Below are 22,941 nucleotides of genomic sequence, written 5' to 3'. Positions count from 1 at the left end.
CACTTCGGAATAGCAAAGACATTCTTTAGTATCAACTTCATCTACAGAGTTCCTCAGGTCTGCTCTGAGAAAATGCTGTGATGCATAGATCCGTTTGGGTTAATTGTTTATTCATGTGGCAATAGCGCGATAAAGCACACGCTTCATTCCTGGTCGTCGGCGTGCCATTAATTCTCCAGAGTTTCTACATAGCTCTGCATTGCCCATCTGCTTGACCATCTCTGTGGGGGCTGACCCCCTGTCCAGCTCCCACTCCCCCCTCTCTTTGCCGTTGAGTTAATGTGCTTTTTATTTAAATTTCGGTTCGCTTGAAATACAATTTGCTTGCATTTATCTGGCGGCGAATTCTTTGCAACAATTTGCTGCTCCAATTAAAGCCTTCAGCAGCTGCCGCATTCGTTGCAGCTCCAACTGAAACATCTTCTTCTAGCCAAGCGCGTCCGTCTACATTAATCATGTGTTGAGATTTATGGCGACGCTTCGCCCACGCAGCACGTGTTCATTCCATTTCATTCCATTCCATTTCGTTCCATTTGCATTCGCAGTCTGCAGAGTGCAGCGTGAATTGTGCATGTGGGCGAATCGGCCTACCCTAATCTTCTATCACTGCGCAACGCCCACCCCTCTTGCATGCTCATTGTTGCAAGTTGCAAGTTGCAGGTTGCAAGCTCGTTAGCAGTTAGAAATTAAATTTATTGAGCAAGCTGCCAGGTTGCACACCTGTAATTGAGTAGAAATTGCGCTGATGGTGGGTGGGGTCCCAACGGGCGGGGGCTGAGCTGCCAATTGCTAAAGTTTAAAATATAGCTTAGACTTGTAAAGCATAGAATTCCATATTGTGTGATATTACTCGATTTAATTTGAAGCATATTTGATTATATTTTTATATTTATTTTTTGTTCATTATTTTTCTGTTAACAATTTTTTTTATTTAAATATTTGTTTAAAATTAATTCCTAAATTTTAAATTTTTTTTTTTAATTTTATATAATATTATTTTTAGTATTTATTTCTTTATTTTGTAAACATTAAAGACAAAATTTTTTTATTTATATATATAAAATTGATATTTTTTTATATTTTGTTATATTTTATATTATTTGATATTCCATATATTTTATATTTCATATATGTATAATTAAATGATTTTCAAAGTGAAGCGCTTAAAACTTAGTTTATATGTATACATTTTTTTATTTTATTTATTGTTTTATTAGTTTCTTAGTACTTCAAATATTTTTTATATTTTAATAAATAATTTTGTCTTTAAAAATATTAATAATACATTTTTTTAATTGAAAAAAAAACTAGTTAATGTTTATATAAGATAATTTATTATTTATAGTTATATAACTTATAATTTATTATTGATTATAGGAGCTGTAATCATTAAGCAGTTGCATAACTTAGTTCTAATACCTACAGCAAATACTTGCAAAATATATTTTATGAATTCTTTATGAGCTGCTCTGCCAAGACAACTTTCTCAGTTAAGTTGACTTGACTTGACTTGAGCTGAACTAAGTAACGTTGCGTTGAGTTGAGCTGAGCTCAGTTCCGTTTGGGCAATGAGATGTCAGAGACACATGGTCAACAAGATGTGCACAAGATACCCAAAAGCTCATTGGTGCTAACAAGCCAGCAGACACATGCTGCACATGCGGCTTAGTGCAGTTGCAGTTGCAGTTGCTTTTGTTTTTCTTGATAGTTTTTTTTTTATTTTTTAATTTTTATTTATTAGTGGCTGCTGATGATGAGTTTATTAAACTGGGATGCGAACACTTGCAACGAACGCGTCGAGTGTTTTAATTACAGCCGCATCCGCTTGAGCGACGAGAGACATCCGCAACTGAACCGAAGTGTGCATTACAAGTGACCACGACTAGTAGTAGACGTATCTGACAGATACTTTTGTAGCTAGTGCTATGTGTGTGTTTGTGTGTGTGTTTGTGCAGTGTGTTTGATTTACGCGCAGCCATTAGCCAAAAGTAGCCGCAGCATCTGCTGCCTGTCGCAAATGTCAAAAGGTTAATTGGATTGTGGCAGCAAGCGCAGTTCGCAACAGCAACAACAACAACAACAGTAACAACAACAACAGCAGCAGCAGAAGCCGATAAGAATTTGCTCAGCATTGGGAAGAGACTTCAAAAAGTAAACAACCCAAAAGGAATGTGAATGTGTTGGCTCAAACGGCACACTTGATTTAAGCTAATTCAATTATATTGAACTCAAATTGACGCTTTTTATATGAATTTATTTATTATGGTTTGATAAGAGGCGAATAAAGTGGGATAATCTGAGTTGATTTTGATATGATACTGCAAGCTGAAGAGAAAATTGTTGTTTATTGCATATCATATCAAAGCAGATGGTCCACTGATAGAGACTTGCCAAAGAGTAAACATTAGAGTCTAAATGAGAGAAGCAGAAGAGAAGTCTGTATGGATTACTAAATCTAACAGATTATAGCTGATAAATATGTGAAGAATTTTTAAATATATATAAAGTGTTAACTAAAAATAAATACAAAATCTAGAAAAAAAAATATTACTGTATATAATTAAACAAAAATAATTTATTAATTTTATTTTAAATTTTAATATTCATATTTTATAAAAATTGATTTTTTTTTATCAATTTATTGATATAAAATATAATTATATAATATATCTATATCATTAAACAACAATATTTTATTTTTTTTTTTTCTTAATTTTAATATTCATATTTAATAGATTTTTTTTTATAAATTTATTAATATAAATTTATAAATATATAAAAAATAAATAATTTAATACATCTATCGACAGACATTTACAACGTTGCCATATGATTGACGCTGCACTTGGCACTGTCAGATAGTTCATCTTCTTCCCTGTCCCATTCATTCCATCAAGTTAGCAACTATTAAATGCTTCAACAAGTGGTTAAACCGTTATCGCGTTACGCATACGCCGCTTTGTCCCATTAGCAGGCGCGTCTCACATTAAATTTGCATAAATTATAATAATTAATTTTGCAGTCAATTAATCAAACACTTGACCATCTTTGGCTATTGTTTTTGCCAGCTTATCCATCTATTTACTTTGTTGTTTTTGCTTTTGTTGTTTTTCGCTCAGTCTTCTATTTTTGTATTTATAGCAATTTGCATATTGACGCCTCGATCCCTTCAAGAGTGACTCTTCGCTTTGGTTGCCCAGGGCCCAGCGGCGGCTTGTAAAAGAAATCAAAACACGGCCAACAAATTCGCATATTTTGCTTGGCTTTTGGCCATTTGAGCGACTGCTGCCGGCTGCTTTTATTTATTTTTGAATTTTTTTTTGATGTGGTCTGTGGCCCATTTTACGCTCGATTATCGCGCACAAAGGCCGAATGGGGCCCGCAATTCGCTGAGCACAATAATGACCATAGAAATTTCTCATCGCACCCATTGAGCCTGTCAAAAAGGTGCTCCGATGTAATTAATCGCAGAAGTATTTACACGCCGCTGAAGTTCAAAACTTGAGGCGCCTCCCAAAGCGCCCCAAGTCGAGTGGCGCGCCATGAAATTCGCCAACAAAAGTAAAAGTGTCGAATCGAAGGTGAGACGAGGGCCACATATTGATAACTTGGCCCGCTGGCTCCAGTTGACAGCTGTCGAGGGCTAAGCCCGCAGTTGGCCGATCGCTGATCGCAGATCGCAGATCAACTGCACAGCAGCTGCAGTGGCAATTGCTGTGCCATCTTCAATAATCAGAGCGTCCATAATTGTTGTTTGTTGATTGCATAAATCAAGCAAACAAATGAAACAAAATCATAAATACATTTAATGTACTATATAATGTGTGTCCATAGACAGGCATCATCGTCAATGCTGACAAGCACCGACGACGACCTTGCGGGTCTGACACAAAAACCGAAATCCAAAAACCGAAAACCTAAAACCGAAAAAAAAAAAACTGTATCAAGTAGCAGGAAATTGGTTGACGACTGCAGCAGCAGCAGCACACATGCAAACATATACACACATGTATCTATATACATACGTAAAAGTGAATGTTTATGATACTTCAGTTGCGAGTCATTGTGGCAACAAATTCCCAACTGAAAAAGTAGAAAAAAAAAAAAAATTCAAATAAAATACAGATAGATATATATAAAACTCCGTCTGGCAGATGGCCCCGATTACGCAGCCCAAGTACTCGACTCAACCAGGGAGAGCATCGAACAACAAATCGAAGACCGAAATCCGACAGCTCGAAACTGTGTTAGAAAGTCAAACGGCTGACGGATGTCATAAATAGTTGTAGACGCGCCAGCAACTGGAAGAGCAACAACAACAACAACAACTGCAACAACAGCAAACCCTTTGCAACTCCCACTGGCAAACATTTACATACACATATATTTAAAGGCGGGCTGAGGGCGGCCCTTAACTGATTTAGATACTTTAATTATGTGTAATTAAGCAACAGCTGCTTATGCAATCCTCACTTCATGTTGCCATCTGATTGAAATGTCAACACACTTTGCCTAATTGGATCTCTGGCTTAATTCCCCCCAAAAAATAATCAACTGCAAATGCAAATAATCCCAAGTGATGAAAGTAAAGCGAGATAGGCAATTAAATGTTAGCCTGGGAACAATTACAAACAAATATTTTTGGCCAACAGTCAGAGATCTATGAAAATTGTAAATATGTATTTTTGTATATATTTAAATAATATTTCATATAATATTTGCTATATTCTAAATATAGTAATTTTATATATAGATATATTTAAATGAAATATCAGGTTATTGATTTAGGTCAAAAATTTATATTTAATAAATATATATTTTTTAATTATTGCTACTGATTGATTTATTGCTACAAATAAAAAAAATAAATAAAAAAATATGAAATAAAAATAATTAACCTGCCAAATCTACCATATTATTATTAATTAAATTATGATTAAATTCGTTGATTTTATATTTATTAACACGAACAAAAAACTGAAATTCCGTTAAAATTAAGCCATAATACCATAATTTAAATTTATGCAGGGTATAGAAATTAACCCAATTTAATTTTTAAAGACTTTTATTTTTTAAGCTTTTTAGTTATTATAAATATGTTCATTAATTTTATATTAATTTATTTTAAACAAATTTTGTTTAGTTCGAACAAACTTATTTATATTGTATTCCTGACCTAAAAGACTGCAGTGTAAGTTTTAGTATTTTTCGCTTGTAAGTTTTCAGTATTTTTTAGAACTTTTACTTTTCTGCCCATATAGACAGACCATGTTCATAGAAATGTTATAAATGTAAGCAATAACTGTAGTTAAAAATCGTAATCGAAGCATGATTCGCATCTTTGTTTAAAGAATATATAGTTATTTGTATTTGGAGGAACACTTGCAATCGCATCAAGTTGCTGTTAGAGAGACAGAGAGACAGTCTGAGAGACAGACAGATAGGCAGACAGACGGCACACACCCAGCACTTAGCCAGGCTCTTCTAATGCCGCGGCAGTTGCTCAATTTTTTGTGCCGCATCATGGCCACAATTATGCGATGTGCCAATGGCAGAAGATCTTCGAGCTGCAGCGATTCGAGTCTCCTGCAATCAGGTGTTGCTGCAGCAGAGGTGGAGGCAGAGGCGGCCATTGTTGCAATCGGTTCGAGTGGAGCTGTGGGGTGCCAATTAAACTGCTATTTAGTGGCGAATATTAACGGAGAGATCGAAAACGCTCTAATCTTATTTATGCTCATTGAGTCTGTGTGGCTTTTATTGTCAGTCAGCGGTTTAAAAAGCTCAAGCTGCTGCCACTTGCCGCACTTGCCACACTTGGTGGCACAGTTGTGAAAGAATGCGCCAAAGGTTTTTCGCAATCATGAGCAATAGTAAAAAAAAAAAAAAAAAAAAAAAAAAAAAACATATTTTAATGCGCTCATCATTACGAAAATTCTGCCAAAGTGTAAAACTGTAAAACTGGAAACTCGCAAAACTATTTTAAGCCCAAAAATCATATGTCAAACACTTCAAATGCAGTTGCTGACGCCGCCCCCACCCTCCACCCGCCTCCGCCTTCTGCATTGAAATAAAACAAAAATCAACTGCAAGTCCAAGTCAGCCATCAACACATTCACTCGAAGCTTAGCTCAGCTTCCTCCTCCTCGGCTTCGACTCGACTAACTCGAGTCATAATTAATCTGCTTCGGCATCGACGCTGCTGCCGCTGCCTCTGCCTCTGCTGCTGCTGCTGCTGCGTGTTGCAGCAATTTAAAGTGATGCAGTCAGTCGATGGTGGCTCTTTGATAGATACTTTCAAATGGCTGACTGGCTGACTGGCTGACTCGCTGCTCGGTGGATGCCACTCGAGCGGCGCCCCAAAGGCAGCCACAAAATTCGGCTCACATTTTGGCAGAACTCTCGAGTGGAGGCCCGTCGAAGCGGGAGGTCAACACAGAAGAATTCTGAGGCTCTCGCTTTTCATATTATACAATTTTGTTGTTGTCCGACTGACTATCTGTCTGTCTATCTATCTGTCTGACAGCAAAACAATGTTAAATATTGTTTAACATTCGCACACAGTAGCTAACAAGTTTAGGGTTTCAAGTCAAGTCGACTCAAGTTGAGTTCTGCAGGGTCGCCAGCTCAGCTCAACTCAGCTCGGCTCGTTGTTGGGCATTCCAAAGCAGAACAGAACAGAACAGAAACGTGTTGATCAAATGTCCCGCTCTGCTGCAGTTTCACACCAAACTCAAAGACTCAATGACCTTCAAACTGTAGTCGAACCTGAACCTTACTGCAGTTGCTTTCATGCGTAGTTGTTGTTGCTTTCATATATCACGAGCATTATTCATGACGAACAATAACTGTAAGAGATTCAAGATTCATTTATGCCTAATGCAGTTAGCTTTCGCTAGTATTATTCTTTTAAATATATATATTTTAATTTATTTTATTTAATCTGACATTCTGTATATATTTACCGAATTAGCTATCAAATTTTTAACTGGGAACTTGATTGCTAGATTTATATATTGCATATATGAATTGTATGACTACTGTACCATATAATTTATATAATATGTAAGTAATAAATATCATACAAATAATATATATAATAAAAATTATATTGACAATAAATGTTGTATACTTTATGCATATATAAATATAATAAATATTACATCAAAATAGTAATCAAGTAATCAGATTTATTAATTTAGCATATAACAAAGTTTCAATCAATAACGTTTCTTATTTAATGACAATATTTACTATTTATTAAAAATATCAAACATTATTTAATAGAAATATCAAATTGATAAACTTTGAGTTGAGCTAAAATTTAGTTATATACTAAATTAATGAATCCGATTACATTACAAAGTTTCCATTCAAAGCGAAATTTCTCATAGATATGTAAAATTGTAATACTCTTTTTGCTCTCCGTCTATACCAACATAAAAATATATACAAAACTATAATAAAAATATAAAATAAAATACAATCAATATATGTATAAAAATATTATTATTAAAATGTCATTTAATTTTCTTCAGGTTTGTTCGACAATAGGCAAGGCCGTTGTTAATGATGGTCAAGCCATACTTATCTACATAAATAGGATACGATTTTGTTCATAAGGAGAAGAGAAAACCAATATACTTATATGTATATAATTTGAATAGAACAAAGTTATTCATGTAGTGCCAAAAGCAGCTATAGAATGTGAAGGCCCAGTTAAAGGAAAATGCCAATACAAATTATGACACCTAGACAAATATAATTAGATTATATATGTATGTATTAAACACATTTGCATACACAATAGTTTAATTAGACTGTTCTTATAGCTCAGTCAAAAAGTTGATCCCCAAAGACATCGCAGCCAGCATCTTGGTATCTAAAAGCATTGCCAAAAAAGGCTTAATCAAAACCTACCATGATGAGGGCTATCTGTCCACACCTACGTACCAGAGCGAACCCTTCTCTAATGAGGTGTGTGCTAAAAGTAAAGGCGGGCTAATGGATCGTTACAGAGCTGTTACCATATAATAAAATTGTGGCACGATGTTAAGAGAGGGAGAGAGAGAGAGAGAGAGAGAGAGAGACTGCGAGGCTTTGTTGCAACTCATTTAATTGAAATTCTTGAACTAGATTTACAGCTATATAATCTTGAAAGCTACCTGCCGGCTAAAGGCACCAGCCACACGATCGTAAATCATGCATATATAATTATGCGCAAACACGAAGAAAAAACAAAAAAAAAAGTATGCACATTCTAAAAGCAGTAAAACAACAATAAAACACAATTTAGTGTCACATAAAAATAACAAAAATAGTAAAAATAACAACCGAGCACATCCCACAGCCTCACGTTGCATGCCACAACGTTGGCAGCAGCAGAAGAAGAAGAAGGCAACGTTGCCATCAAATTGTAACAATTTTTCACCTGTCGTCTGAGCTAAGCCTGAGCTGCACATGATTATTATTACATCAGAAGGCAAAGGCAACAAAAAAAAAAAAAATAAAATAAAAATAAACTAAAATAACATAAATTTCGGCTGGCGAATCGTGATGCGACCGAAGCCCACAAGAGCAAAATCAACAGCAACAACAACAACAACAGCAACTACAATAAGAGCAGCAGCAACAGCAGAGAGCTAACTGTGCGTTACAACATATTCCCAACTCCTCGCACACAGCATCCACTCCGGCGCAGCATCTTCAAGGAAGCGACGTCGCATGCGTTTGATTTATGTTTGAAAATCAATTTGAGAAACTATTGTGAAATGCGCATAAATAAAATGGTCGAGCCAAATTACAGGGTATCTATCATAATGAGTATTCAATAAACTGTCTGCTGGCCTGTCTCCCTCTCTTTCTCGCTCTCTCTCTCTCTCTCTCTTTCTCCCTCTGTCTCACTCTCTAAGCGACCTAAGGAATTCACATGAGCTAGTTAGAGTCTTGTATATTTGGCAATGTATCCGATTTCAAGGTTGATGCTGTGCGCTGTTATCGCGCATTTTGCAATTTGAAAATCATCTGGAATTGGAGCCACAACTAATCGGTTTAAAGTATCTGTCAGATACGTACGGCCGTGCCTCATTCGATGAGTTGGCGCTTGACTCTTAAGGCCAACAGCAATTAATTTTGTGCAACAATTGCCATACAGCAAAACGGATGAGGGCGACCGATCACCGATCGACGATCGACTATTATCGATCGACTATTACCGATCTTCCATCTCCGGACTCCGACAGTGCGCACACACACACACACGAAATTTAATTTAAATAAATTGTAATGCTGTTTAGCTGCTGCTTCCTCTGATTCTTCCACTGCTATTGAGAGAAAAGCGATTTGCTTATGGGTTTATGCGTAATGTGAGAACAAGATAAGGTAAAGATGTATGGGAGAAGTATATCAAATGGCAGGACATGTTTAAGCATAAGATAAATGGAAGGGGATTCAACAAATGGCTGGATATGCTAATGGAAAAGGTATCGAAAGGGCATTCCCAATACATACATACCATCCACTCAATATTCATATTCCCTTGCTCCAACATTCGCTCACACAAAATGAATTACACTAAATAAAACATCACAATCAGCTCCCCAATAAACACAACAAATCTCATGATGAATAGAAATCGTGTAAACAGATTTTTCTTCAACTCTAATAACAATGCCCGGCAGCAGTTATTGGCATGTCTAAAGCGACAACACCTGCGCTAGCTCAACACTATGTGCCAGCTCATTATGATATATTACCAGATATGTACGTCATTCTGGGCTGTGTGTGGCATGCGCATGGAAGAAGGATGCGCCTTGACATTTGGCCAAGCCGGAGAGCCGTGCTGATAATGATGGATCGGCATTCGGTTCGGCGATTGCAAATTGCTTTCGTGCCGCCGCAGTCCACAGGTGAGTGGAGCGTCTGAGCGTCCGTTCAGTCAGCTGATCAACGGGGAGCGATTATCGTCTCTGCATATGCAAATGACACGAATTTCCCAGCCCCCAGTGACGCTGCAGAGGCACCTTAATGCGCATAACGCGACGTGTTCTATTAGGTATATTAGGTAAAAAGCTGGACCCAGACCAGGCCAAGCCAAGCTCGTCCAACTGTTGGCTCTGGGTCTAGCTCTGGCTCTGGCTCTGCCTTTGTCTGCGGACCCAAATTTAAGTCTGACTAGCTCTTGCACAATCATCGCATTTTGCTGGAAAAATCGAAAGTGTTTTTCCACAACAACAATGACAACAACAACAACAATGGAGCAGATGCAGCAAACTGAACTCTTTCAATTTCAACAACTTAAAAAATTCCATAAAAAAAAAAAACTTGAAAAAAAAAAAACAAAATTTATTTACATTCTTTGTTTGTTTAATTAATGCTGTTAATTATGATTTGTTAATTGTTTAACAAACAATTGCATATGAAATCGAGCCCGCATCTCCAGCTGCTTGTGCACAGTGGTGCAAAAATCAATATATTTAAGTGTTACAATTAAAGATGGGAATTGAAAAATGAATTCAATATAATTGAAATTGTGAAACTATAAATAAAAGTTTACATGGAAGGTCAAAAAAAAAAATAAATAAATAAATAAAAATTAATATTTTATATTTTTAATTAATTAAAGATTGACATTAAAAAATCAATTTAATAAATACAAATTTAATTTATATTAAATGTAGTTTTAAAATTATATTTTATTTTTATTTTTTTTTATATGGGTTATTCATATTTTTATTTCTGATAAATTTATGTTATTCGTTTAAATTTAATTTTATGTTGTACAATTTAAATATTGCCATCTGTGTGAGGTTTTAAGGCCAAAGACTTGAAATAATAATTATAATAATTATAAATAAGTTATTACGGGTGTATAGCCATGGCAAATCGAGAACTACCATATATTTGCTATATACTCTGAACCATTATGTGTTATGCAGTTAAAGTTGTTTCAATTATTTATATACATACATGAACCTTTTATTCACATATTTTTCGAATATATTGCACCACTGTGCAATGTGTATAAAGTTCAATTTAATTGAAGTTGATAACGAAAAGGTCTATGCCGATGCCTCTACCTCTGCCTCTTCCTCTACCTCTTCCTCTACCTCTACTCCTACCTCTGCCTCTATCTCTGCTTAGGCCTCTGCCAATAGCTATCTCGAGGTGTTCGCTGTCGTTATTTCAATGTCAATGCGGTAAGGATGGAGCCGTGGATGGGGTTAGCCACGTAACCTCTTTCGAGTGTAACTACAACTCGAAACGATGATGCGAGTGCTCGTACTCGAACTTGTGTGCGGATTGGCTGATCTTTTGTCTAGCGTCGTCGACGTCGTCATCGAGGCGGAAGTAGTTGGAGCAAAGTGTTTATCAATATATATATTAATGACTGACGCAAGTATCGTAATAATTATTTATACATCTCTGCTCCGAGCATGAGCATCTATGTTGATTTATTTTGGAGCATCTTAGCTGTATAAGTGTATATACTGTGTGTGTGTGTGTGTGTGCGTGTGAGAGAGTGTGGGTAGGCCGTAAAATGCCAATCAAAAAGTCGAGCTATGTATTGTTCGAATGATGTGTGTGACCCCCACGCAGCGAACCAAGTAGGATGTACATCGCATAGCATCGCTTCAATCATGGAGTTCAAGTTATTCTAACAAGTGCCGATTCAAGTTGCCAGCACAAACACATGCGACCGAGCTTGAGTGCGTGTTTGGCAAGCGGATTAGCTGAATGAACACAACTGCGCTGCTCTGTGCGCTCTGTGCAGCTCTAGCCGCGGCCAGCATCAGGGCCAAGACAATGGACCATTCATTGAACTGCAACCCCACTAACAAATTGTCTGGCCAAAAGGCGAAATTCAATTAGGCAGCAGCAACAATTGCGACAACAGCGGCAGCATCTTCTAATGCTGCGGCCCTCCTCTCAGCAGCTGCAGCTGCAGCATCAGTCTGGGTCCTGCTTCAGCCTCAGCGTCAGCCTGTCTGCGCCTCAGCTTCATAGCTTGTGGTTCGGCCGTTCGCTCTGGCCTGCAACCTGTGGCTCAAGCAAAGTCTCCGCCTTAGCCTCAGCTTCAGCCTGTCTCCGACTCAACTCCAACATCAGCCTCAAGCTCAAACTCTGCTTCAGCTAGAGCTACAGCCGCTGCTCTAGCTTTAGGCTTCAGGCTCCAGCTTTAGCTCTCCTTCTTAGCCTTCTTCTCAGCCCCTGCGTTAGTCTCCTCCACAGCAATTCCTCAGTCACAGTCCCTGGCTCACGCCTCACCTTCAGTCTCCACCTCAATCTGCTCAGCATTCTTCTCAGCCTCTGCCTAAGTCTCAGCCATCACCTCTGCTCTCATCTTAGTCTCCTCATCAGCTTCCTTCTTAGCTACCGCCTCTACCTCAATCACAGCCATCTACTCTGCTCAAACCCCACTCTCCTCATCAGCCTCCTCCTTAGCCACTGTCCTCTTGTTTAACGTCAGTCTCAGCCATCGCCTCTGCTCTCTCTGCTTCTGCTTCTGCCTCTGCCTGAATCTCAAAAAGCTGCTCTGCTCACACCCCACTCTCCTCATTAGCCTCCTCCGCCTCTGCCATTGTCTCAGTCTCACTCTCCTCAGTCTCAATCTCCAGCTCAGTCCCAGCTTCATATTCGGCGTCAGTCTCAGCTGCCGTCTCAGTCACAGCTCCAGCTTGAGCCATATGTTATGCAACATCAGCACCAGCATCAGAGCATCAGATCATCAGGCCATTAGAGCATCAGCATGCATCAGCGTGTTCAACAAAAGGTAGCCCAAAAGCATAATCATTTCAATTTAGCCAACTTGACTGCCTGTTTGCCTCATTGCCTTGGCTTCCACTTTTCGCCACAATCGGCGCTCGCAAATGAGTTAACTCATTGCCTTTTTTTTTGAGTTGAGTGGGAACTATTTTTATGAGTAGCTCAGCCATAAACAGCTACATGAGACTAGAGAGACTAGCTACAAATTGCAACTGCTGCTGCTGTTGCTGCTGCTGCTGCTTCTGCTGCTGCTGCTGCTGCTACCCATTGTCAAATTGTTTTTTGTGGGCCACATCAATCATTGCCGACAACTGTCAAGAATTGGATGCGCTCCCCAAATTGTTCTGGCTCTATTCAATTTTAATTGATGTACACACTATACATACATGCATAGTCGTACATACATACATTCATATACTTTAATTATTGATGCCGAGCACTTTAGCAAACTAATTTCGTTTAGTTGCAGTTCGAGTTGCATTTGCCATTGCCGTTTGCCTGGTTTGCCACTCCAATGCGAAGAACATGTAATTACTTTATGGAGTGCAGTGTGCCGCATTTTATGATTTGATGGCTGCCATCAGTCGAGCAGCCTAAAAACCAGCTCAAAATGCCATAGGTCCTAGCTTTCAAGTCGAGCAGCTTTTACTCTGATTCTGCCAAAAGGCAGGCAGCAACAGCAGCAGAGGCAGAGGTAGAGGCAGCGGCAGCAGCGACCTTCAAACAGCACTGAAGAATGTTGTCTCAGAATGCGCAACATCTAAGCATCGCAACTCCTCTCCAAAACAGATAAAAACCAAAGATTTAAGAGTTCACGTTTATTATGCTCATGTTTGCGTTTATCTTTTAGCTAAACTGTGTGCTTGAAAAAGCCACAACAAGTGCAACTTAAATTAAGATATAAGACCTAACTGAAAGCAACTAACGATAGATGCTCATATTCATTCAGATGAGATATTTACAAACATATTGTATCCGTTAAATAAAAAATAAATAAATAAAATAAAATCTAATTTCAGAGGTTTCATCATTTCAAATATTTGATTTAAAATATATAATATAAAATATATTTTTTAAAAATATATATTTCTTTTATTTTTATTTTTTTTTACTATTTTTTATTTTAAGATATTTTTATTTTTTATATCTTAATTATATATTTTTCTTGTTGTTCATTTATATGTTTTTTTTTCACATTTTTATTATTTATTTAATATATGCATTTTTTATTTTCTTTCATTATTTGTTTTTATTTATTCATTCTTTTTATATTTATGTATTTGTATTTTTATATTTCATATGATTTATATTTTGTGTATTTCCTTTCCTTTTTTTATTATTTGTATTTTATTAATTTTTTCACTAAGCATTTTTATTTTCATTTATTTATTTTTTTGTTGTTAATTTTTATTATTTATTTATTTTTGTTTTTTTTGTAATATTTATTTTATTTCACTTGATATTTAGCTTTGCTACACCTTAAATGGCTTGTTAAAAATCTTGGGATGATGTTTATTTAATTGTTTGTGCTTCAATATTCACAATTTTTGAATGCACATTTATGAAATAATTAAAAATAAATTGAAACAAATCGCAGCCTCAAATTTCGCCCCAGCCAAAGCCTTGTAAATGCGCTTGTTTTCTTTAATAAAGCTGTACGCACAAGCACAAAGATTATCTTGATTAATATTTAACACAAAGCCAAAGCCTTTTAGCAGCGTCATGCTGTCTGTCCAACTGTCCGTCAAGCTATCTGTCGTTCGTCTGGGCTTAGCACGTGGCGCTAAATATGGTTTATGAATCGTTGAAGAGAGCAAAACCTCTATTTGATCAACTTTGCCACCCACAAGGCAGAAGAATGTGTGAAGAAACTAAATATATATTTATTTGTTTACTTTAAATCTATAAGAATTACAGGTGTATTTCCATTCAGAATAAATAAGGAATTTTTACAATCTAAATTAGTTCATTTTAAATAGTATAAAAAAAAATGTTTTGCTTTGATTATCTGTTGTTGCTCTAAGTGCAATTATATATAACAAATTGTTTGTTTATAGCCCTGAAAAACTTCATGCTTAAACAATTTTTAATTTCTCATTTTGACAAAAATTTGTCCCTGTTTAATCCGGTTCTATAACAGACAAACATTATGATCTAAATACATGGAGATGAAAACGAACTACTGCGATATCTAGCTTTAACTAGCTTCAACTACTTATAGAAGCCCTAATTTTATATGTGTATATGTATATGATATGTATAGATATATGTATATTATATAAAAGTTTTGTTGTTTATAGGGAGTTTTCAAAAATAACTTGAGCTGAACCTAAACTGTTAAAGATTGTTCAACAGACACCGATTAATCTAATAGGCATATCATATTCCAATATCAGCTTACTTTTCGACTTACATTTATACAGGGTATCTTAAACACATTTCTATGACTGGCTCGGCTCAGCAATTAGATTTTTTCTGAAATTGTAAAAATGCCCTTGACTCATGCTAAAGGCATATATAAACTGTGCAGCATCTATGGAGAGCCCCTCGGCAACCCTCTGCTCTTCACATCTACTCAACGCACCTCCCCATACCCCCCCCCCCCCCCCCCCTCACAAAATGCTCTATAATTATGATCATTGGAAGTTTGAAGTGCGCCGCAATTTACATCGAAATGTGGCTTAATTGATTTACGACTCGTCTTCCAGCTGCGCGGGCAGTGCATCCGAAAAAATTATTTGTAGTTTAATTTAAATTATACGTTCCACTCATCTGCGTTCTAGGTTACAAAATAAACACTCACACATATACACACAGATACAGATACAGAGAGATCTCCAAGGTAGCCGCTCTAAAGACAGCAACAGAAATTACAATTTGAACTGATTTTTAGCGGGGGGTTGGGGCAGAGGCAGGGGCGGTAGGAGGCTCACTTGGCGAGTGCCATTAGAGCTGTTCGAGCACGTTCAATGTAAATTAGCCGTTAAAATGCGTTATTTGTTATTTTGTCAAAATGTGATTACGAGCAGCAAATGTTTTTGCATTTGGCCAGAGTGAAGAGAGCAGCGATATGGAATTCAAGCTGAATTGTTGTTGTTGCTTTTAAGCTGTATTTTATTGCTGTTTCGCTGTTGATGTTATAGTTTCCATGCTCGCCCATGGAATGAAGAGGGTATATAGGGTATGAGTTACTGCAGTCTACCTCTTGGGATATACTAAAACGGATTTAACATATTTTCAAGAGCGCACGTGTATTATGCAGTCATTGCCATCCGACTGCAGCATTCCCATATGTTCTTCTTAGCCAAGTTTGTTAACATTTTGCAGCGCTTAATTTAGTTAATTCTGTAATCATAGACATTTGTTTATGGCCTGTTTTGTTAGGCTGAATTTATGGGCACACAAGCAAGGCCAATTGAGTATTACTTGCAGTTTATGCAAAATCAAGATTGAGCTATAAACCTATAAAATATATATATATCTTTTTTTTTTTATATATATAATCTTTGGCATTTCATAGATAAGCCTTGAGCTATTCACTCACTCATTCATTCATTACCTATTGAAATTGTTTCCGTTAAATGAATTCGTCATGTTGTGTGTGTTCTTGTCAAAATCAAATGTCTAAGCCAGGCTAACATTTTTTTTTGGCATATTTCAATCAAATTTGTTTGGAAACAGGGCGCGCTGCGTCGGCACTTTGCACTATTGTTAGCTCGTTATTAATAAAAGTCTGGACCTTAACATTAAATTGTGAAAGTCGCTTAAGCATGGCTCGTGCCGACAGCGAGCAAAAATGTCGATGGTAAAATGCCAATAATGAAAGAGAGAGAAAAAAAACATACACACACACACACACACACACACGGAAACGTTTGGCTTAAACAATGGCAAATGGCGAAAAGGCAAAGCAACCGTTAGCAACTTAACGGCATTTAAAGTATTTGCAGATCGTGATAAATGCTACGCCCACCATATGCCCAATAAAAATACAAATAATATATAAAATGCGCTCTATTTAAATTTTGAATTTCAGTTCGAATTTGTTATAATTTTTCAAGAGCTCATTAAGTATCTTTTGTTTAGTTTTTATGTATGTTGCAATACAGCTTGTTGTTGCTGTTGTTGCCAGCTGATTGGCTAATAATCAATAACAATGTTAATAATAATAACAACAATGATGACCTTCAGTAACCATTTCCACACCTCATCCAGACTCTAGGCAATTAGCCGCCACACCTCGATTCTCAGCTCTCAGCTCTCAACTCTTATCTAGATTTCACATGCTGAAGACAATTCAAGATAATTTATATTTTGTTTTGACAATTGTTTATAGCTAAGCCCACTTTAAGGCTTAAATTTTTAAATGTTCTCTACGTGAAAAGCAGCCATAATTAATTCAATTATCTGATAGGTAAGCGAATATGTTACTCATCTTATTATTCTAATTTTGAAACATTCTAACCATCCTTAAGTCTATATACCTATGTATCTATGTATCTTGTATCTATGTATCTATGTATCTATGTATCTATGTATCTATGTATCTATGTATCTATGTATCTATGTATCTATGTATCTATGTATCTATGTATCTATGTATCTATGTATCTATGTATCTATGTATCTATGTATCTATGTATCTATGTATCTATGTATCTATGTATCTATGTATCTATGTATCTATGTATCTATGTATCTATGTATCTATGTATCTATGTATCTATGTATCTTTGTATCTTTGTATCTGTATCTCTGTATATCTGTGTATCTGTGTATCTGTGTATCTGTGTATTAATGTACATATCTATCTGTCTAAGAATCTATTTAGAAAATTCGATCTATATACAATCCATCCATCTATCTAAATATAGCTATATATTTCCAGTTATTTATCTATATCTTTAGCTCTCCTAGATATATTTCTATCTTATCATATTCAATCTGCATATTTCGCAGTCCATTCAGTTCACACTGCAAACATTTCACAAGAGCTCCCAGCTCATCAGAAAGCTCATTAAAATTTTTAGTACTAGATTAAATTTTAACAAAATGCAACTATTTCTCACGCCCACACACTCACACAGGCAATTAAATGAAGTTAATTTCTTGTCGAATAGCAGAACAAAAAACGTGCAGAAAAGATTACATATTTTAATAAGCTTTCGCATGCGCAAGTTTGCGCCTTAAGTCTTTCGATACAACTGAGCTACTGCGGCTGCCGCTGCTGCCACACGACTGACTCGGCCCAGAGCCGAAGCAACGAAGATGCGTGTAGCTGGCAACGTACAGTGGCAGCTCCAGATCCGCTCACCTGCGGCCCTCGCTGAGATGTTGCTACTGCCACAGCTACAGCCACAGCCACAGCCGCAGCTATAGCCAGCTGCATGACTAATCCCATTACAAATAAGTGTTTTTGCTATTACATGACAACAACAACAACAACAACAACAACAATAACATCAACAGAAGCAACAGCAACAGCAAATGTTTATCGCATGCGGGCCTGGATGTGGGGCCTGGGGCCTGCGGCTGGGATCTGGGCATGGGTAAATGTGATGTGATGTGAGGAGCATATTACTCCCGCGCTGCTCGTTCGCATCAATGAGCGACGCTCATCTTCGCTCTCAGCTCCAGCGTCAACGTCAAATGTTTGGCGCTTTAATTTAAAAGTAACTAGTTTACTATAACACTAAAGCTTCGCGTCTTCGTTGCTCACGAGCCGAGCGGAGAGCACTCGATGCTGTAGTTATTGTTATTGTTGTTGCCGTTTCTGTTGCTGTTTGTTGCTTTGCATTATTTTGTAATGTTTTCTGTACGAATCTGTGTGTGTGTGAGTGTGTGTGTTGCTTTGCATTGCTACTTACTTTGAAACTCGCGCTCTTCGAAACTTCCAAACCAAAAAAAAAAAAAAAATTTTTTAAATGAGAAGAAACACAAAAAAAAATAGATACGAAAATTTGGCGCGCTATTTTTGTTGTGATGGCGTCGCTGTCGCCGCTGATGCCGACGCCAACGCCGCTGCCGACAGCGCCAACGACAGCGAATGCAGCACATTTCAAATATAAATACTGGCCTACGAAATTGTTTCAGTATCACAATCAAGTCAACCATCTTCGCAAGAAGAACCACCAACCCCACAATATCAATTCATCCAGTTGATCCTCAGCTACTAGTGCCGAGTCTCCTGCAGTAAAGGAAAAACAGTTTCGTGTGTGTTTTGTACAAAAACCAAGCAAGTGACCGAACAAAATGAAGGTATAGAATCCACAACATCCACATCTGGATACGGACTGTCAGTGCAAAGTTGTGTGTGTTGTGTGTGCATTGCTGCAGTCCTGCCTGTAAAAGGGATTGCAGCAAAAAGTGTGGCTAGCCATGCCAGCCAAGTTCAGAAAAGGATTTAGAACAAAAAAAAAAAAAAAAGAAATTAAATACAAGCTTATGAGCAGATTAGTTGATCATTTTTAATATAAATCAAAGTCTTTAGCATATTCAAAATCTAATAAATCATTTATGCAAAAAGAAGTCAAGTTCAAAAATATACTCAATCAATGCGATTAGCTGAAAATGCGCATAAATTTTCGTCAGTTTCATAATAGTTTTGCTATGATTTATATCTATATGCATTTCGACACGCATTCCGGCTTTGGCTACTGTGCAAATCGCATTCCCCCCAAATGTAAATTGACTATAAAAAAAGCAGTTAGCAAGAATAGACACGGTTCGGGCAGACGCCGCAACACCACTAACGCAGTTGTTTTGCATAAATTAAGAGACTTGTACTTTCAACTACAACAGTGCGCATCAGTGACCATGTTTGGACTGCAGTTAGCAAGATAAGCAAGGGACGAACACAACACCGAACACAACGCAATATCAAATGTTTTTTGTTTTACTGTTTTATTTTTTATTTTTTTGTAAGCCAATGAAGCATGAAAGTCGCTGAAGGTCTTGCACTCGCAACTAAAGTAATTGGGAAGAAGAAGAAATGTTACATCATTTATGCAATTAGAAGAGTCGCGACAAGTAAACGGAAGAGCAGTCTTTGTAGCTCCTTTAGGCAAAGCTTGCAAGTTTGTTGCCCAAGTCATTCTATTTGTAGCCGCAAGCTGACTGCTACAGCACTGCTACTAAGAATTTGAAGATAAGCAATGCACTGGCTCCTTTCGGCAAAAAGTTAGTTTGTCATATTTTGTAGCACGCATAAAGCTGGCTGCTACAACACTGTTCTACAAATGGAGCAATTATAAGAATATTTGCATTAACTGAACAGGCAAGTTTGTTGTCTAAGTCATTTGCAGCGCAGCTCACATTAAGCTGCCTGCTGTAACACTATTCTGCCATTAAAAGCGAATTCTCAAACTTCATTTAGCAAAGTTAGCAAGTTTGTTGCCTAAGTCATGTATTGCGTAGCGCACATAAAGCTGGGCGATACAACACTATACTTGCCTCTAGAATAGTTGCGACTGAGGCATTTGTGAATAGAATCCTCAAGCTGCTTACGCCAAATGCAATTTTGTTGCACAAGTCATACACGAAGCTGGCTGCTACAGCACCCGTCGTCAACGCGACGTATGCGGAACATGACAAATTCTGCCTCACCTGCCAGAGTTGGCCCTTCACTTTGCTGGTGCTCATCCACAGCCGAAAGACGACCCAATTTCCACAAATTTGCATATTACACGCGCCTAAACGTGGCTCAGACAAAGCATAATTATAATTATAAACAATGTGCATAAACAATTGCACAAAAGAGCCATAAATAGGCTGATGCAGAGCTAATTACGATAACAATTTTTAATGAGATTCTTTCAAAAGGGCAACAGAAACACGAAGACAAGCTTAGAAAACATTAAAACAGAAAAAAAAAGACAATCACCTGTTGTTGTTGTTGTTGTTGGCAAGGTACAAGCAATTTGGTCATGGGCTCAAAATGTTGTCAGACAATCGAAGCACTTAGTTGCTCAGTTGCTATCCCCTTCACCTGGCTGCTGATCCTTGCTGGCGGCAATGTTCTCGCTCAGCGATCGAAGCGCCATTTGATGGATCTTGAAACCATATAATCTGAGTAGCAGAGATTAGTGAAGCTGGCAGCAGACGACATTAAATCACCTCCCACCTGGGCACAAACTTTTGCTTGGTGCGCTTCGGTCGCATCTCTGGCTTGACCATGAATAGCATTTGCGGGAAGCCGGTGCCGAAAAAGGCGCCATCGATGGCCGCGTGCCGTGTCGACCTGGGCGCATAGACATCATTGCATTTGGGACAGAAGATGCGCACCAAATCCTCGCCAGGATTATCGCTCAGGCCAATGGGCAGCACCGGCTGACGCTGGCAGAAGACACGCGGACAGATGCCAAATTCACTCTTCTGATACTTCTCCAGCATCAGATCAATGCCACGATTGGTCAGTATGAAGCGAGCGTGTATCAGGCCGTATAGCTTCTGGGCGCACTGCTCCAGCTCAGCCTCGGGCGGTGGATCCGATCCGGACTCTGGCTCCAGATCGAGTATCACCTCCAGCGAGCGACGATAGTTGCTCACGTTCGAGTCGAGGAAATTCAGATTGAACTTGTCGTGTATATAGTCCTCGTCCACCTCGCAGAAAAACTCGTTTCCGCGCTGCTTGCAGAACCAGGGTATCCAGGCACCCTCCTCCGAGTCTGACATGGTGACCAAAACAAACAAAAAAAAAAAAAAAAAACAAAACAAAAACTGTTAAACACTAAATACAACTAAAATAGCAAACACAATTCGATTTTGGCTGACTGCAAAGCCAGAGGCTGCCCTTGCTTCCATTTGAATCCACTTGAACTGACAAATCCTTTTCCCCTCTTCCGCAGTGCTTTACAACGATCGCAATGCTCGTCTGCCTGGCCGCCTGGACGCAAGCGGAACCACCAGTCCAGAACCAGTATCTGCCACCCAACCAGTCGCCCCAGGCGCCCTCCAACAACTATCTGCCGCCCACACAGACCTATCAGTCGCCCGCCAACAACTATCTGCCTCCTCAGCGCGGCGGCGGCGGCGGCGGCTCGGCACCCAGCAACAGCTACGGCGCACCTCTGCCCCAGAGCCAGTATGGCGCACCTGCTCTGACCGGCGCCATCTTCAAGGGACAGAACGGCGGCGGCAATGGCGGCTATGGCGGCGGCAACGGCAACGCCGGCTACGGCCAGCGCGACGAGGAGCAGTACGGTCCAGCGAAATACGAATTCAAATATGACGTGCAGGATTACGAGTCGGGCAACGATTTCGGCCACATGGAGTCGCGCGATGGCGACTTGGCCGTTGGCCGCTACTACGTGCTGCTGCCCGATGGCCGCAAGCAGATCGTCGAGTACGAGGCTGATCAGAATGGCTACCGTCCAACCATTCGCTACGAGCAGGTGGGCAACGGCAACGGCAATGGCAACGGACGCAATGGCAACGGTGGCTATGACAGCAATGCGCAACAGGGCAAATTCAATGGTTATCAGTAAGGAGGCTGAGTGTGCCGTCTAGTGTTTCCAGTTTAGGTCGACCCTCCAACTCTCTGTAGGCTAACTTGTCTATGAGCATTGTTTTTTATCTATATTATTATTATTATTATTATCGCTAACCGAGCTAAGTATTAAATGCATCACAGTTTGGCATGCACTGGCTTCGTCGTCATGCGAAACTCTCTGTCCACACGCTATCATCCACATGCGCCACTACTACCACTATTGCTGTCTCCCTCTCTCTCTCTTTTCTGTGGAATGCCGCCATATTGCCATAGCCAGGCGCGTTCCAATGCCCAGCCGTCCCACTTGTTCCAGCTATGCCAGCCTATGCCTGTTCCATCGACTTTTGCCGTTTCGTTTTGTTAAGCGCCTTCATTTTGTGTCGTTCCACAACAGAACAAACACACACGCACACACACACCGAAACACACACACACAAAACCGAACCCACACACACATACATTGTGACCATCACACGCATCCATACATACATAAACATAAGCATTGTATTTAGTTTTAAACGAATTCTGATGAGAAATGCATTGGATTACACTCTCGAATGGAAAAATGTGTACGAAGACAAATGAGATTCTTTTGTGTATAAATAATGATAAATGAATAAAGAAAGCATTTTTGTATAAAACAAAGTAAATAACAAATTGAGTTTCTATTGAAAAGGCTGACAATCTAT

General features: G+C 38.4%; 2 protein-coding genes across 3 annotated transcripts; one reads left to right on the top strand and one right to left on the bottom strand.

Moving 5' to 3' along the window:
• Nucleotides 1-5,243: 5,243 nt before the first annotated feature.
• Cpr56F (Cuticular protein 56F) lies at nucleotides 5,244-22,909 on the top strand. Of its 2 annotated transcripts, none has more exons than XM_089470183.1 (2): nucleotides 5,244-5,291; nucleotides 21,609-22,909. In XM_089470183.1, the coding sequence occupies exon 2, from the start codon at nucleotides 21,627-21,629 to the stop codon at nucleotides 22,245-22,247; it is 621 nt and encodes a 206-aa protein (XP_089326309.1). In that variant the 5' UTR covers nucleotides 5,244-5,291; nucleotides 21,609-21,626; the 3' UTR covers nucleotides 22,248-22,909. The 2 variants fall into 2 exon arrangements, with proteins under 2 accessions (XP_089326309.1, XP_017866586.1); XM_018011097.2 differs by lacking the exon at nucleotides 5,244-5,291 and adding an exon at nucleotides 18,847-19,020.
• Nucleotides 20,548-21,535, bottom strand: CkIIbeta2 (Casein kinase II beta2 subunit). The gene is made up of 2 exons (XM_018011096.2): nucleotides 20,885-21,535; nucleotides 20,548-20,829 (listed from the first exon to the last, which is right to left on the bottom strand). Exons 1-2 carry the CDS (start codon nucleotides 21,433-21,435, stop codon nucleotides 20,730-20,732), a joined length of 651 nt encoding a protein of 216 aa, XP_017866585.1. The 5' UTR covers nucleotides 21,436-21,535; the 3' UTR covers nucleotides 20,548-20,729.
• Nucleotides 22,910-22,941: the final 32 nt, after the last annotated feature.

The sequence above is a fragment of the Drosophila arizonae genome, chromosome 5 (genome assembly GCF_054131065.1).
Source record: "Drosophila arizonae isolate 15081-1271.41 chromosome 5, UAZ_ARI_1.0, whole genome shotgun sequence".
In the NCBI taxonomy this organism is placed as follows: Eukaryota; Metazoa; Arthropoda; class Insecta; order Diptera; family Drosophilidae; genus Drosophila; species Drosophila arizonae.
This window is presented reverse-complemented; position numbering and strand designations above follow the sequence as displayed.